The 17,486-nt window shown below is 42.8% G+C and overlaps 1 protein-coding gene across 8 annotated transcripts in view; it reads left to right on the forward strand.

Annotated features, from left to right (window-relative positions):
- The window catches only part of frmpd1a (FERM and PDZ domain containing 1a), a 43,478-nt gene extending 28,311 nt beyond the window's left edge, over positions 1-15,167 (forward strand). For 5 of the 8 annotated variants that reach the window (XM_086210768.1, XM_086210771.1, XM_086210769.1 and 2 more), the window contains 6 exons: positions 1,869-2,005; positions 4,754-4,973; positions 5,066-5,248; positions 7,120-7,264; positions 7,400-8,725; positions 9,571-15,166. In XM_086210768.1, the coding sequence (XP_086066894.1) occupies positions 1,869-2,005; positions 4,754-4,973; positions 5,066-5,248; positions 7,120-7,264; positions 7,400-8,725; positions 9,571-13,007 (5,448 nt within the window). In that variant the 3' untranslated portion in view covers positions 13,008-15,166. Of the gene's footprint in view, positions 1-1,868; positions 2,006-4,753; positions 4,974-5,065; positions 5,249-7,119; positions 7,265-7,399; positions 8,726-9,570 lie in introns of all 8 variants that reach the window. The other 3 variants (XM_086210770.1, XM_086210775.1, XM_086210776.1) reach the window with 1 other exon arrangement.
- The last annotated feature ends 2,319 nt before the right edge of the window (positions 15,168-17,486 follow it).

Below are 17,486 nucleotides of genomic sequence, written 5' to 3' on the forward strand. Positions count from 1 at the left end.
AGAGAGGTCCAGTACCACAGTCCTTCAATGAATTTACACCCAACAATTCTCCATGAGCAAGCACATCCTGCAAGAACAGCAACAAATTCCTTCCTTTTAACAGGCAGGAACGTCAAGCAGACCCAGGCTCAATGGGGATGGCCTTCTGCTTTGACTGGTTGGGGGGACAGGAGCAGGAGAGCAGGACAGACACAAAGACAGATAATGGAGGAAAGCAGATATACAGAAGGAAAGAGAGGGGCAGAGGTAAAGAGAAAGAGAGAAAGGGAAGAGACTGGTGGACAGAAGGGGAAGTGAACAGATGATGCTGAAGGTGGCAGTTTAAGCTTATTAGGGTCTGTAGCCTCCTCCAGCAGCACCCGGGATCTGGAAAATGGGGAAGCCCAAAGGCTCCGGAGAAGAAGATGATTTAGTAACACATAAGAGCATGATATATGTATAACACATTCAGGAGGACAGAGAGGAGGAGAGAGAAGTCCAGTGCACCATGGGAGATCCCCCAGCAGTCTAAGCCTATAGCAGCATATCTAGCCAGCCTGGGGAAGCCCTAACTATAAGCCTTATCAGCAAGGGAGGTCTTAAGTCTGCTCTTAAAGGTAGAGAGGGTGTCTTCATACCGGACTGAAACTGGGAAATGGTTCCACAGGAGGGGAGCCTGAAACTGAAGGCTCTGGCTCCCATTCTACTTTAGGAACCACAAGTAACCCTGCATCCTGGGAGTGAAGGGTTCTAGCTGGGTAATAGGGGAATATGATCTCTGTCAAATATGAAGGAGTCTGAATGTTGAGGGCTTTGCGTGTTAGAAGAAGAATTTTGAATTCTCTTCTGAATTTAACAAGGAGCCAATGCAGAGAGGCCAGGAAAGACATGGTCTCCTCTACCAGTTCTAGTCAACACACGGGCAGCAGCGTTTTGGACCAGCTGGAGAGTCTTTAGGGACTTCTTAGTACAGCCTGATAACAGCAATCCAGCCTGGAAGTGACAAAAGCATGGACAAGTTTTTCTGCATCTTCTGTCAGGTTGATGCCATCCAGGGTACCTATCTCATTAGATAAGGTCTTGTGGGCCCAGCACAATAACTTCAGTTTTATCAGAGTTTCAGAAAAGAAAACTGTGGGTCACCCATGTTTTTATGTCCTTTAGACAGCCCTCCAGTTTAGTCAGCTGATTGGTTTCATGTAAGTAAATACAACAATCCTAAAATGCAAGGACAAGTGTAAGAGTTAATAAAGGAAGTTTGTCTTTCAGACAGTTCCCTAAATCCCTTACAGAAGACATGGTTCATCACTGTAATTTATTAACTGAAAGTGCTGCCTTCTAATTCTGACCTCAGGAGCAGTCGAAATGTTTAAACCTCAGGATCTAAGACACCTTGCAGGCACGTATGTCTGAACTCAATCAGATAGATATTGCAGGCAAAGTAATTCACTGATTTAAGAAACAAAAGAAGAACATTAAGGTCGGTTCTGTGTCTGGTCCTTTTCAGAACATGTTCTGCTGTGCAGCTTTTCTTTTCTTTCTATTTTCTTACATAGCAGAGAGAAAGAAGTATAGAATAGTCCAGCCTGATGAAAATAATGCGTGCTCTAAATTTTCTCTTAATACCTGGTAGAGAAACTTTCTGCCTCCAATACGTTTCCAAAATGATAAAGATACAAGTCTTGTTTCTAATGTGACATGTAGTTCATTAAAAATGTAGTTTATAATTTAATACTTGAGTCACACCATGTTAAGCCACCTACTATTAATAAATCATGAAATATTCCAAAAAACTGAATATTGTGTTTGTGTGTGTGTGTGTGTGCGTGCACGCGTGCATGTGTGCATGCATGTGCGTATGCATGCATGCATATATGTGTGTGTCTTAGGGGGTGAATGATGTGCTGCAGGAGCGCTTTGCTGTGGAGATGAGATGTAACACTGCCCTGCGACTTGCTGCACTGCACATCCAAGAGAGGTTGGCCAACTGCGGACAGTCACCAAAGACCAACTTGAAGATAATCACGTGAGAAACACAAACTCAACTAGGGTTATACCTACCCCTGAAGATTTTTCTAGCCAATTAGTGATCCCTATTTTCAGACAAGTTGTTCAACTAGTTGTCACAAATTTGTATTATTAATTTAATTATTGCCACACTAGGTGTCCTGCCTAGAAACATGTCAGGGACTTGCTGACTGACTCACTGACCCCCTACACTCATTTTTAAGGGTTGAGGAGGGATTGCTAATTATAGATACACCTCAAATAACAATGGATGGTGGGAGGCAAAAAAAAAACATCAGCTGGTATTTCTGTTTTTCTTTTGCTTTTAGCTTTGTGATGCAGCTTCATTGGTGCTCCACTGAAGAGAAAAAAAGAATTTATTCACATTCCTCTGAGCACCACTCAGCAGATGAAGAGCAACAGAGAAGGAAGGACTTTTCAACTTACAATTTAACCAAAAGTTGCTCTTTTTGTGCAATCTTCAGTGTCTCCTTAACAGATTGATACAGGATACTTAGTGTTCCGTTTCCTAAATCGCCAGTGTTTTCTGCACAAAGCTGCTCGAAAATTATTTATTATTGATAAACTTAGACCTTAAATGATTCCAGATAAGCATGGATAATGCTACTCATACAGAATTTTTTTTGAATTTGGGGATGACAGGACAACTGTCAACAGAATCCTTTTAAAGCCACACTCTATACTGGGCGGCAAAATGGTTAGCACTGTCGCCTTACAGCAAGAAGGTCCCGGGTTTCGAGCCCCGGCTTATGCATGGGGTCTTTCTGTGTGGGGTTTGCATGTCCTCCCTGTGTCTGCATGGGTTCTCTCCACATATTCTGGCTTCCTCCAAAAATCCAAGTACATGCAAGAGGGGACTAGGTTAATCGGAGACTCTAATTTGACTGTAGGTGTGACTGTGAGAGCGAATGGCTGTCTGTCTTTACAGTATGTGTTGGCCCTGCACCCATCCAGGGTGTACCTCGCCTCTTGCCCGAAGGCAGTTGGGATAGGCTCCGGCCCCCCTGCGACCCTTAATAGGATAAGTGGTAGAAGATTGATGGATGGATGGATGGATGGATGGATGGATGGATGGATAATCTATACTGTACATCAAAAAAAGCTTAAAACTTACAGATTTTATGGACCATATGACCAACAAATTTGAGAAGTATTTTCTTTGAAAAGGAGTTTTTATTTGTAAAAGCAGTTTTTCATTTTATTCAGATACCCAGTCTAACTGATGAATATTAATTTGCCCATGCCGGTTTGAAACTTCCAAATAGAAATGATCAGAGCGTAAAAGATTGATTCTGATTTTTCAGTGTCCTACAGTAAAGGGGGAGGAGGTGGGGTCCATTAAAACTTTGTTTGGTCCAAAAGTATCTTCTGGTCCATGCCATATCCACTTCAAGTCTACTTTATGGAACATATAGAGATATAGATAGTGACATCTAGTTTCACCCCGATTATCTATATTGATACAAGATCAACTACTTTATGGAAATTGATTTGATGAATCTAATTTAATACGGGGAGGGGGGATCAAGACCCACTATTACCCTGCTGCCTCACGTTGCCTTTGAAACAATTAGGGGATAATTTTAATCCTTTTTCAGCACTGTTACATTTTTTCATAGTTCTATGGAGTTTATGTTGTTGTATGCACCTTGGGTTCAGTCCACCAAATTACTTAGGTTTATACTAGGGTTGTGCTGATGTTACTGATTATACATGGCCTCTATGCTGTTTTAGTGATATCATGCACAGATAGTTGTGCACATTATTCATCAACACATATCCCCTCTTGCATGTAACCTTGCCTTTAATAAACTACACTCATCTTATTTGACCATGTATTTTAGGGGCATTTACTGATCGGTGTCACATGTCAAAGTAATGGTAAAAATGTAAACGTCATCCTTTAGAATAATAATTTCATCAGATCATTGAGGATCTTTACAACATTTGTGGGCGGCATGGTTCAGAGGTAGAGAGGCCGCCTAGCAACTGAAATGCTGGTTCAATCCTCACCCGTGGTGACCATGTTGAAATGTCCTTGAGCAAGATACTGAACCCATAATTGCTTCTGATGAGTAGGTTGGCACCTTGCATGGCAGCCTCCACCATCAGTGTGTGAGTGTGTGTGTGTTTGTGTGTGTGTGTGTGTGTGTGTGTGTGTGTGTGTGTGTATGTGTGTGTGAGTGGGTGAATGAGATGACATTGTAAAGCGCTTTGAGTGCTGCTAAGGTAGAAAGGTGCTATATAATATATCTACTGTATGACCGACCGTGTTTGCGAACCAAAAATACTAGTGCATGCATTCATAGCTGAACACGATCTCTCGTTCACAATGGCCCAGCCACTTGTGGACCTGTGCAAGAAGCTCATGGGAGACAAAAATGCGTTGTCCAAGTTATCCGTTTCCAACAACCATGCCAGCTATGTACACACAGTGCCTTGCCCCTGAGTTCAAGAAACAGCTGTTTGAAAACTATATACTGAGACATGTCAGAGTTTGTATTTAATTCATAGTTCATCTTTAAAAAACATTAAACATTGGTGTTCTAGCTTCTTGATTTGATACTTGATTGATACTTAGATGCTATACTCAACTTTTTAACACTCCCTGTTATCTTTTCTCTCTGTCTCAAAAGTGAATATTAACTTTTTCCATACTGTACACTGCCTGCTATATACACATGTATACTTTCAATATCTGAGGAACACTTTCAGGCTCATCAACTAGTGTTCCTGTCTCCTTCAGGAAGACTTGGGGCATCGAGAACTTTGTGTCGTCCACATTGTTGAGGAACATGCGAGAGAAAGATCTGAGGAAAGCCATTGTCTACCACATGAAGAAGAGCCAATCGCAGCACGATCCCAAACAGAAGGGCCTGTCAGTTGATCAGGCACGGTTAAATTATCTGGAAGAGCTAAGCGACCTCAAGTCATTTGGAGGGAAATCCTTCAGTGCCACCATGATGGTTAGAAGTTTGGACATAGTATAACCTTTTTTTCAGTTTTTTTTTTTTTTTTAGTTGATCATTAAAAATCTTCCCCTGGTTTCACCCTTCAGCTCCAGGACAGGGAGTCCATGGTGACCCTGTTGGTGGGGGCACGTTATGGGGTGAGTCAGGTGGTCAACCACAAACTGAGCATTCTGTCCACCCTCACAGAGTTCACCAGTATCACGCGCATTGAGCTGCTTCCTGAATCCGACAAGGTCAGCCTGGTCAAAATATACCTGCAGGACATCAAGGTGAGATGAGAGAAAACACACATTCATGCACACACTCGCAAACAGATACACACACAATGCAGGTGCAGGCTCAACAAAATACTATAAACCTCATCAAAAGCACTTTGAAGTGGCTCAATCAGCACTGCAAATGCTGCTACAAAGATGGATCTTTTGGGTTGTGTACCAGTTGGAACTTCTCCTTGTTTAGGATTTGTTTTCAGGATTTTTTACATATAAAATAAATCATGTAATTTATCTTTTTCTGTTTTGAGTGTTTGAGTTATCCAGTTTGATCCAGTTGAAGTTTGTTCACAGGAGATTTAGCCTTTTCTGTTGTGAATGGCCGGCGGCACGGTGGTGCAGTGGTTTGCATTGCCTCCTCACAGCAAGAAGGTTCCGGGTTCGAGTCACAGAATCTTTCTGTGTAGAGTTTGCATGTTCTCCCTGTGCCTGCGTGGGTTCTCTCTGGTACTCCAGCTTCCTCCCACAGTCCAAAACGCACTACCGAACTCTATGCGTTCTGCTGAGTCCCTTTCTACTTTTAAGAGACAATTGAAGACTCAATTGTTCAGAGAGCACCTAGGCACTTAACCTGACTCTTCTCCTCTTTGTCCTGTGGGGTAGAATAAGTCAGAGGGTCCAAGACCCAGAACTTAGTGATTATGTAGCACTAACTGTGTTGTGTGATGTTGTATGTTTGTCAAAAAAAAAAGGGGGGGGGGGGGGGCGACACTTCTTCTGCCACTAGATGGCAGTACCTGTGACCAAATCACATCTGAAGCACTTTTGCGCTTCCTATGGGCTTTTCCTTAACTAAGTCTAAATTCTTGCTTGTGTTGTACGTCGCTTTGGACAAAAGCGTCTGCTACATGAAATTGTAGAAATTGTAGAAATTGTCCAAAGACATCAAGAGAGGACGAGGCTGATTGAATCCTCTAAATTGACCCTAGGTGTGACTGTGAGTGTGAATGGTTGTCTGTCTCTATGTGTTGGCCCTGCAATGGACTGGTGACCTGTCCAGGGTGAACCCTGCCTCTCGCCCGAAAGCTGCTGGGATAGGCTCCAGCCCCCCCCGCAACGCTTAAACAGGATAAGCGGTATAAAATGGATGAATGGGATCATTTCAAAAGCTAACGTAGTGATGGGGGAAAAAAAAGTAAAACAAAAAATAACTCTGGGAAACAAAGAGGCTACATAACTGTTAAGGTGTCAAGATGCAACATAATGAGACACAAGGATCTGACAACTGACTGGAAAAACAAACTCAAATCCACTCAGTTAAAGAAGAAACAAGTAACATGTTGGAGAACACAGGAGGAAGGAAAGGAGCTAAAATAGTAAGAGACACAAGGAGCAGGGCTGTGACTGATGAGGACTGATTGACAAGACACAAGTGAAGCACTCAAAAAAAGTTGGGAAACTGACAGTCAAGAAATGACAACAGCAGGAGCAAGCTACCAAAATAAAATAGGAACTGCACAGAGTGAACCAAGACAGAAACACAAATCTGAAAAAAATGGTGAAACGCAAACATGTGAACTAGAAAATTGAAAAAAATCAGTAATACAAAATAAAAGTCCAGAAGTAGAGGTCCATACTTTAAAGTAGATATGGTCCAGATGGGATTGCGACATCTTCAGAGGTCTGTTAGTTGTCTCTTGTTGCTCTTTTTAATTTAGCTGGGAAATGTCACAAATTTCATTCAATTTATAATCACCCATCTCTGTAGCTGTGTTTTTAATGGTAAAAAACTATTTCAGAATTCTCTTCCTGACCACTGTGTGCACACTTCATTAGGAAAAGAAAACAGAACTTCTTCAAGAACAAGAAGGATGTATAAATTTACATGCAACCATGTCTGATATGTTCTCATCTTCTGTCATTTTTAGCCTATCACATTACTACTGGAGTCAGTGGCAGCCAAGGATATGTCCTGCTTAATCGCAGGGTACTGTCGAGTGTTTGTTGACCCCAACCTTAACATCTTCCCCTGGATCGATGTCTCCAAGAAACACAGAGTGTCTGCTGAGGAAGGTACAGGGAAACCAAACACACTCACTGGTCCACAGTCAGAAGACATCCATAAAATCACACACCAATAGACTCTGAGTAATAGAAAGTGGTTTTATATTCTTCCAGCTACTTTCTAATGCATGTATGTACCTGCAGGTTATGTGTCACGGTGTGGAAGCGATTCAGACACCTCCTCAGACATAGACATGGAACCGTTAGTGGCGTCTCATGATGAGAAGCCCTGCCCACGCATTAGATGCTCGTCTGACCCAGAAGGAAGGAAAAGGAAAGACAGAGAAAGAAGGAAAAACAACGACTTCATTCAAGGTGGAAATAAACCATGGGCATACAAAAAAGAAAGGGAAGAAAAAGATGCTGACACAGAAAAGGAAAAGTATCCACCAGTTAGGATTAAAGACAGAGAGAATGAATACACACAGCACAAGGAAGGAACAACTGGACAGAATGGTGATCAGATACAGACTGAGGTAAATTACAGTGTCTCTAGGGTACAACTGGAAAAAGTCAGGACAGAAAAAGAAGCACAAGAATTCAAGGTGGAAGGTAGAGAAGAGGTGCAAGCAGCAGAGGATCAGCCGTCTGTATCAGACGCATCAGACTCATGTCATAATGACTCCCGGGTTATCACAAGTCCGTCCAGTGAGTCCCTAGATGCCCTAGAGGAAGATGACTTGCTTTCATGTTCCTCCTCCTCCATCCAGCCGCATGTTTCCACACATGTCCACATCCACTCTTCCATTCAGCTCCACCATTACTCTCATAGACACTCTCAGCCCCACCTCCTCGCTCCTCCACCTGCTCATTCCCATCCCCTTATTCAACTCTCAACTCACAACAGTGGAGGTGGGGGCTGCAGAATGTCAGGCGATGGAGCTGATCCGCAAATCCTCATACCTGTCTCCACTTCCCCTATCTTTGACATGGCCAAAAAATATTCAGCCAATACTGATGACAGCTTCCTGTGTTTTGCCGAGTTGTCTTGCCTTGACTTCCTGCCGAGCCCTCCAGAGGCCAGCGAGGATGAAGATGAAGAGGAGGAATTGAGGAGAAGGAGGACCAAAATGCTAAATGACAGGGATGAATCCATAAGAAGAGTAGGTGAAGGAGGAAGTAGAGAGAGTGGTTTTAAAGGACAGACCCTATCCCCTCCCTTGTCCTCCCCCTCCTCCCACATGGACTTTGTGTTTAACTTTGACCAGAGTGATGCACGGTGTTACTACAAACTCTGCACGAACATCACTCCTGACAGTGCTCGCAGCTTGCCCCGTCTCCTGAATCATAACAAAGGAGGAGAAAGAGAGGAGGAGGAGGGAGATCAAGCTAAGGCTGTAGAACTGGAGCTGATCCCAATCCTCCAGCCACCACCTGGCTTCGGCGACAGTAGTTCTGATGAAGAGTTCTTTGATGCCAGAGATCGCTTCACTTCACCTGAAGACCCAACATCAGGGGCTGTCCCCAGAGGTGATCCTATTTTCATACCTCAAGTATCTTGTCAGTCTTAAGTCCTGTAGAAGGTTTAAAGGTAGGCAGTAAAGCTATTGCTGTGATCTAGTGGCTGTTGTTATTGTAAAATTGCTTTATTATATTTTGCAATCCAATGGCACTTCAAAGACCCTGTTTTGTAGATGTATATCTGTATGGTTGACTGGCAGATACTTTCATTGTTTTTTTCTTTATCATTACACATTAAGTTAAACTATTCAAACCTGTATGCATTAACAATAATTTAAGGTTATGTCAGCTAGGCCTCCAAAGTTATTATAGTCCACTTTTACAAATGTGGTATAACCAGTTCACTCCACCAAAGTAAGGCAGTAAGTAAGGCAGAGAAGCTGATGGACTGTAAAAATACTGGCAATATAAACAGTATCCTGTTTATATTAAAAAGGATAAAACTGGGGTAATCAGTAAAAAAAATACCCCCAGTGCTTATATACAATACCTGCCTGCTTCAATTTTCATTTTGGATGATGCCTCCCTTTTACCTGCAAGCAAAAACAGTCATTCAAACACCAGCAGCATGTCCTCTCAGAGACTTGAGAAAGACATTCTTCCCAATCCTTTTTTTGCAACTTACCTAACAATATCTACCAACCAGACTACTGGTTGTGATTTGTTAAATTAATCAGACTACTGTGAGAAGATTCAAAATTGATATGTTGGGTATGGTGTGTTACATATTCTCTTCAAAGTTGTTTTTAAGTTAATAAAGTTTAGTTCAAGTTTTTATTCCATAATGTAAAAAGGCTGGGTTTTGATATTCACATACAAATTTTATTCAGCCTCTGCTTTTTGATATCTTTCAGATATTTGCACAGAGACAAAAATGGATTCGGCAAGCACAGTCAGTCTCAGTGACATTAGAGTCAGTGTGATGGAGGCAGACAAAGGTGGAAAACCAGAGGAGGACAGAAAAGATGGAGGAAGCAGAGAAACATTATTCCAGTTCAGAAAAAGATCCCGTAAGCGGCGCTCCTTCATGGAAACTGATTATACTTCAAGGGTGTCTTATCCAGACCCTGATTCTGAATCAAAGCAGGACCTGTTATACAATAAGCTTCATAAAAACCTCTCAGCTGAATCGAGTATTGCCCCGATGCTGAGTTCAGACCCTGAACCTTCAGAGCAAACCCAGAATCCAAGTCCCACTGTCTCCTCCCTGACTCACTCTGAAGGGGAGCCAGCCCAGCTAGAGTCAAAACCCATCCTGTCCAAATCTGGTCCCCAAAAATCAAGCTGTCCTTTCAGTTTTGAATCCCAAGAGCAAACTAGAGATTCCTCAACATCCACCAAGAAGCAAGAAATGGAGATGGAACCTGACGCAATGGAATCCAAATCTGTCACAGACCTTGTTAGGGCAGCATCACCTACCATCACTGTTGTTCGATGCCGGGTTGATCCTGATGGAAAGGAGAGTGCTGATCGTAGGGGTGATGGAAAGGAGGAAGGCGAATGTCAGGAGGAGGTGGGGGATAGTAAATCAATGGAAGATGAAGAGCACGAGCCATACACTGCTCATGTGTTTTTGCAACAGATGACTGAGAGAGAAGATGGTGGAGAAGAGAGTAAAGGAGCATTGCCAGGGTATTCATCGGGAAGACCACATGTTGGTGCTGAAAGGAAGCAAAATACTAACACATTACCTACATCTTTGATAGATTTGAATAAAAAAGGTGGCAGTTGCCTCTTTGGAGCCCATCTGATTGCTCCAGAACAAAACTCATATGCAGAGGACGTGTCATCATACTCACCACCACCCCCTCCACCATCATCTCCCCTACCTCCAATACCAGTTCTTCACAAATCCCAAAGTGACTGTCTTGTAAGTGAAGAAGTGAAGATCAAAAACATTGGAACTTCAACAAAAATGTCCTTATCTAATCCTAAGGTGAATACACTTGGTAAACAAAATCACAGTGACAAAGCACAGTTATATTTGGAAATTGAAACAGGTGTTAATGAAGATGAAGCCGTCTGTGTCATCAGTCCTGGTGCAAACACTGCTCGTGATGAAGTTACATGCAGCACCAATTCAGACAATGTTTTTGATGAGGAGGAAGTGTCTACTTCTGAAAATGGGAAAGTTGTCTACAGTGATGACTGGAGGATAGCTGTAAACTCAAGTGAAGCCACAGCAGGTAAAGATGATTCTCAAATGAGTGTAAAATCCCTTAGCAATGCAATCACTGAAGCTAATACAACAACTCAATCTGTCCATTCTGAATATACCTCTACTATAAATTCCATCTCTGCAAAACTTGGTGCTGCAACAAATGTTGCTTGTCCATCATTTAATTCAAGATTGAAAAGTGAGTTTTCACCTTCCTTGTGCTCAAACCAAACTGTAGATAAACCAAGAAGTGAATCCACCATGTTCAATACTGAGACTAAAGGTGATTCTCCTAGTCCCATCTTAACAAAAGCTAACACTGCCTCAATGCATTTCACCAAAGAGCCTCCCTCTCCATCACACCTCCTCCTACAGTCCTGTTCCTCCAGCATCATGGGCCGTTTGTCTGTCTCCACTCTAAGAGGAAAGATTCAAAAGTTGCCACTTTACTTATCACGCTCCCAAGAAACCCTGAACCAAGCTGGTTTGGAAAATGTTGCCCAAAGTCCTCCTGAGGACCATAGGGCTGGCACAGAGATCACAATCAAGGTAACAGACATTGAAGATGTCACACAATTGAAAGATTATGAAATGGGGACAAAGGCTGAATCATTGGATTCAGATGAGTCAGATACAACTGTTACAGGATCAGATGTAGATGGGGAGATTTTTGTAGAAACAAGCTCAGCTAAGGGTTCAGAGGTAAAACAAGCAGCAGAAAGGGTGTTGGTTGATCTTGATAGCTCATTATTACCTGTCCAGACTGAACCCAAACCACAACACAGAAATCTGCTTGTTTTCCCTGGACTAAACAGGAATACACCGGGACCAATTACAGAGCCCCCTGCTTCTATAGTGAGCAGCCTCCGAAGTGATTCCACAGGCCTCAAGATAGACATGCCTGATCCTATTAAAGATGCTCTGGAGGCAAAGATGAATGTCACAAGTCCAGCTGAAGGTGTTCCAGTCAATACAATTAGCTATCAGTCACCCTACATCCGGCCTCCTGTGGTGGTGACCACACAAAACCTCAATGGTCCACTTTTTCACAGTCAGCCGCAAAACATAAGAAGGACCAGTAGTGACAGGCCTCTGATTGGTCTTTGTACGCCAACAGACCTTTACAAAAACTCCCCACAAACACCTTCCTCAGGCTGCAAAATGTTTACCATCTGTGAGGAACAGAAAAAGAAAGCCCCTCAGGTTGGAACGCCTCCACCTTTGAAACCTGACTTTGGCTGCAGTTCTGTGCTGACTTCTGGATGTGAGTCAGTGATGGAAGGGGTGCAAATGCCACTGGACACTTGTGGTTGCCCAGCAGTCTATACCAACTGCTTCAGTGGGGAGGGCAGCTTTGATGAGGAGCTGACAGTCTATGAGTTCTCTCGCCGTAGCAGTGGTGTGACTCAGACATCATCACTTTCCCTTATGACCACTCCTCCTGTTCCCTCCTTTCTCTCCACCTCCTCCACCCACTCACCCTCCTTTCCACGCTCCCTCCTTTTCTCTACTTCTACCTCTGAGCTCAGCCCAATTCTCTCACCGCTCTCCGACACCTCAGACTCTTTTCTTTCTCAAACACTCAAGGATAACATTAGTCGTCTAGGCCAGCAGCGCTACCCTGAACCTCCTAGAGGTTTCCAGGTGCTCCGGGTAGATGTGGACCAGCTACTTTCTATCCTGGAAAGCAGCGTTTCTGACCGTACCATGGCAGGTCACGGAGGTCGCCACCCAAGGGACACTTGTCCTGCTCATTTTACAGAGAACAAGCGGGTACTCCAAACAGAGGCACGACAGTTGATGACAGGCTGCCAGAAATTGGTGGGGATTGGCCAGAGCCCAGAAGAAATGCTCCACTCCCTGGCTGACAGTTTCCAGACCCTGGTGGAGTTAGCAGGTGTATGCCTCTGGTTCTCGGGTTGTGATAGGTGTGATCAGAGGAACGCAGAGGCAGTTGCGGGTTTGGCAGATGTGGCCCGGTCATTCAGGGACTTGTGTTTAGCAGCGGAGCGTGCCAGCAGCAAGCGAAGTTGCCAGGACCTGAGCACCAAGCTGCTCGCAAAACAGTGCACTGCACTCACAGCCTCTGTCTTCTGCCTCACTCAGCTGTTCCGCACTCTCACTGCCCTATGAGTGGACAATAACCTTTGCAGATTTTGAGTTCACCATGAAGCAACCTGTGGCATGAAACCTCAGATACATGAGCCCACAGCTACCGTAGATGTGGGCTGAATCTGATCAGGGATAGTTATCACATCAATGGGCAGTAAATCGTGATGTGAGGTTTGCAAGGAAGTTAACTACTGTCACTAAGCTATGATTGATCAAATGATCGTAAAAACTCTCAGCATCATTGAGCAGGTCTGTATTTTTGTGCAGTAAGCAAGAGTATAGATCTGTGATGTGCATGTGGTTCCCGCTGTGCACAGACTGAGCCCCACAAACCAGTCAGCTAGCGGACAGACTGTGAAGTGGTGCAAGCTGCATTAATAAAACCTGCTTGCTTTCCAGTATTGAGAACTGATGTACTTGAATGTATCCTCGAATATGATTACCTATGTATTAATTTAATGTTACTACAATGTGTTTCTGGTCAAGCAAGGAATGTAAAGACAGAGAAGGATGATGTTTGGAGATGTTTACAGGAATGGGTTCAGACCCAGGAGAAGTGGTGTGTCACAGTAGTGGGCCTTTTATTGCAGTGGCCCTGAGGAGCAAAAAACAGCAACACTGGGGACAAAAAAATGAAAACAGAAAACGCATTTCAAAAAGCATTTCATGAACCATTGTGTAATGTGTGCAGTGTTGTGTTCTGCACTTTTGGAACACCATGCTGTACACACTTACTTTTACACTCAAATCAGTCATTGATTCATCTATCCACGTCTGTCTAACCAACCATTTAAAGATTACTTGACATTGTTTCCTCTGATCTTCTGATTAAAAGCAGCTTACTTATGTTTCTATAATTGTTTGCAGGCTGTCAGTGAGGAGTTCTTTGAATGTTACTGTTTACAAATCCAAAAAACAAGAGTGGGAAATGATTTGTTCAGATTATCACACAAATTGAGTCTAGTGCTGGGTTTGCTGTTTTATAAATCTAAAAGCCGAATGCTGATGTATGCACATTATATGAATTCTTATGTACAACAGTCAAGGTTGGATGACTCTTTTACACATTGTTTGTTTGCACACACTTTTGCTTGGTTTTTCTCATTGTTTTCTTAGCACTTGCCCTTCTCAACCTCCAGCTGAAACACGTCTTTGAGTGCATGGTTATGTGGCTATGGACTAGATGTGGCTATGATTATGTGTCAACCACCAGTCTTTACAATGTTATCTTCTTTTCTACTGGCTACTACGTATATCCATTAGATCAAGAATCTCCTTTCTACAGGAGACCTAATGATGGCATTTCCCAACAGATGCAAGCTACGAGGTATGTTGTACAGTTTTATAGAACCTTCAAGCTTTACGTCATAGAAACCTGCACGTATGTGTCTGAGCTTTGAGGACTGTCAGCAAGAAGGTAGACTAAATTGTCCCTTAACACTAAGTGCATTATCACTACAGATATCTCAGTATGGCCACAACAACTAGTAAACCAATGAACAAATATATGGGCTCAGATAGCTCAGGCAGTGCCGGAATACAGTGTGCAGCTCAGTCAGCTGTCCATCATCCTCTGAGACATTGTACGGAAGGGTTTTATAGAACAATCATTGAATGACATCTCCGTGGAGATCCTGAAACTCAACACATTCATCACAAAATCATATGCAACACTTAATCTATCTGAAGCTTATTATTGTGGATAAGCTGTTGTATTGCAGCATTTTCACTCGGAATGTTTCTTAAAATTAAAAGTAAAGGTTGATAAACACTGGACCTGCATGTTCACTGGAGAAATGATAATCAGTTTCACTATAGCAGTACTGGGAACACAATATATTAGTGTCTCTCTGTTTACAGTGGCAATTGTGCTGAAGCACTATTTGTTTACTTATATTGTTTTTTTCCCCATTTTGTTGCAGCAGTAATATGCAGTTTTACAATATTTTATACCCAGTTTGCAACAGAGAAGTATTGAAATACTTTTACTATGATCTCCATGAGAAAATTGCCCCAAAGTATCTCTGATTATGTGCTCACGAAGCATGCTGTGTTAAGCCATAAACTGCATTGGTGTTTCATCAGGGATTTTATCTGAATGACTGAATGATGACGTCTGCTCTTGCTTTGTAATGCTCAGTCCCACCATTAAAAACTATGTACAGATTTCCTCTTTAGCATTTGTGATTCATTCAGCCAGAGAGCCACATTTTATCAGCCTTCTATGACCACTCTGATGTCTCACTGGAACCAGATGGTCCATTTTAGACATTTTTGATGTTATTGGAGCAACATGTCTGCATAGTTGTTCAAACCTGCAGTCCTAGATCTGCATTTCTTTGACCCACAAAAGTGCAAACAAGGCAAGCCCGATACTACTGATATAAGTATTTATAGTTTAAACAGTTAAACTACTAACCATTTAAAACTATTAATGGTAACACTACTTTACATATTGAAATTCAACCTGTTTATTATGATTTATTTTTGTGAATTGCATATTTATTTTTTCAATGAGTAACACTGGCAATACGAAATAACACTGTACATAAAACTGGCCTTATTATGATTGAAGTACCACTTTAACTTTATATGTTGAAATAGCATTTCCTGCTGAAAATGCAATGTAAATACTGCAAGCCAGAAAATGGAAGGAGAAAAAAACAGGTAACTCAGAACTTGCACACGAAAGCTGATATTAGTTGAAAGCTGAATCGGCTGAGGGCAGAAACAAGGAAAGGACGAGACAAAAGAGAATGCGGAGGACAATCTTGAAGGAGAGGGAGCACACGATGTTAAATTGGACTTTGATGGGGGAAGAAGAGGATAAGGAAGGAAAGGAGAAAGGAAAATAAAGTAAAAATATGGTTTGAAGGAGAGGGAGGAAAGAACAGTAGGTAGCGTGACTGAAAGGAGAGTAATGAAACCTGTAAATATTTAGAATTTTCATGAAGAAGCAGACTAACGTGCTGTAATACAAAGTAAAGGTCGCTCCCTGCTACCACTAGGTGGTGCTAGGTGAAAATTCTAAAATGTTTGAAATTGGACTGCACATAATCAGGTCTTCACCAAACTTCTCACATTTGATGAGAGCCCCAGCCTAAAGACATTTACAAGTTATAGAGATAGTCCCACCTAGCAGCTGTAGGAACTCAAACTGATCATTTTGCAACAAGGAATGTAGGAATGTATTTACAAATATAAATAAGATACATACACACACACAAGGTTTGAATTGCTTCTTTGAGAGGACTAATCTTTAAAGTCTCAGCCTGATTAATGTTATGTGATATTACCATGCTGACAGCATCTCCTATTAATTTGCATGAAACTATTCTAGTACTGACAGCGGGACAAACACCTCCTGAATAGGGGCTCTGTATTTACTTGATTTTGTTGTGGGATCAAAAAATCATAATAAAGTTGCTCTCTCAACTTTCCAAAACATCTGTAAATATAAAATGTCTCTTAAATCCAGTTTGTTAATGTTGAAGACTCAATCATTTGCATGAAGCATGTTTGGGGTCCAAGAGTCACAAATTTTATCCTCGATATCACAGTAGAGGAAATAATTTGAATTTAACATGAGTTATTAACTGGGATCAAGAGAATAAGCGTGTAACTTTGATATTGTAAAACCAAGTACATTTGAATGTCTCTCTCCAGGGCCCTCATGTATCAACGCGGTTTACGCAAGAAAAGCTTGCGTATGCCAGGATTGACGCTCACGTTCAGATGTATCAACGCAAAAACTTCGTCGATTCTTGCGCTGTTTCACGCCAACTCTGGAGGTGCCGTAGAAGTTGGCGGAAAGCCGATTCTTGCGTTAACTGCACTTTGGTCCGTTGGCGACACCCTGTAGCGGTGTTTGGTAACTGACATTATTTGATAACCGCACTTACATCGGGCACAAAAAAGCCTTCCAGCGGGAGATGGCAGACCGTTCCGGTCATGCCCTGGATGGTGGACCTGATCATCCGCCTCTCCCACAGGAACATTAAATTCCCTTACAGTGCGGTTGAACAGGTCAATATTAAAGCACAATTTGCAATCGGAGCCATTGACTGCACTCATGTTGCCATAAAAGCGCCGTCCCTTGAGGAATACGCTTACATTCATCGTAAGGCTTTCCACTCCATCAATGTGCAGATCATCTGCGATGCGCAGAGGCTGGAGGGATGGACGCCGATCCAGGCCGGGCAGCCGTCCTCGCACGCATGAATTTCATTTCCACAATGTGAATGGGTAAGAAGCTACTACACCATTCATGAAGCCAGATTAATTTATTTTGTCCACTAAACGTTCCAGAACATTTATCAAGCGGTCGAGCCTTTCATTGATCCCAGTTATGTCCTCCTGCAACTGCAGGACCGCCTGTGTGAGGACCCTCCCACTGGATCCGTGTGGGCCGGGTGGGCTGGACGACCGTCCGCCGCTTGTCGGCCAGGTGCTCCTGCTGGGGCCGGGGGGCGGGCTGGCCCGAATGCCGCTGGTCCTGGC

This window comes from Aulostomus chinensis, chromosome 8, assembly GCF_037954235.1.
Source record: "Aulostomus chinensis isolate RoL2024-O1b breed Wild chromosome 8, RoL_Achi_v1.0, whole genome shotgun sequence".
NCBI lineage: Eukaryota > Metazoa > Chordata > Actinopteri > Syngnathiformes > Aulostomidae > Aulostomus > Aulostomus chinensis.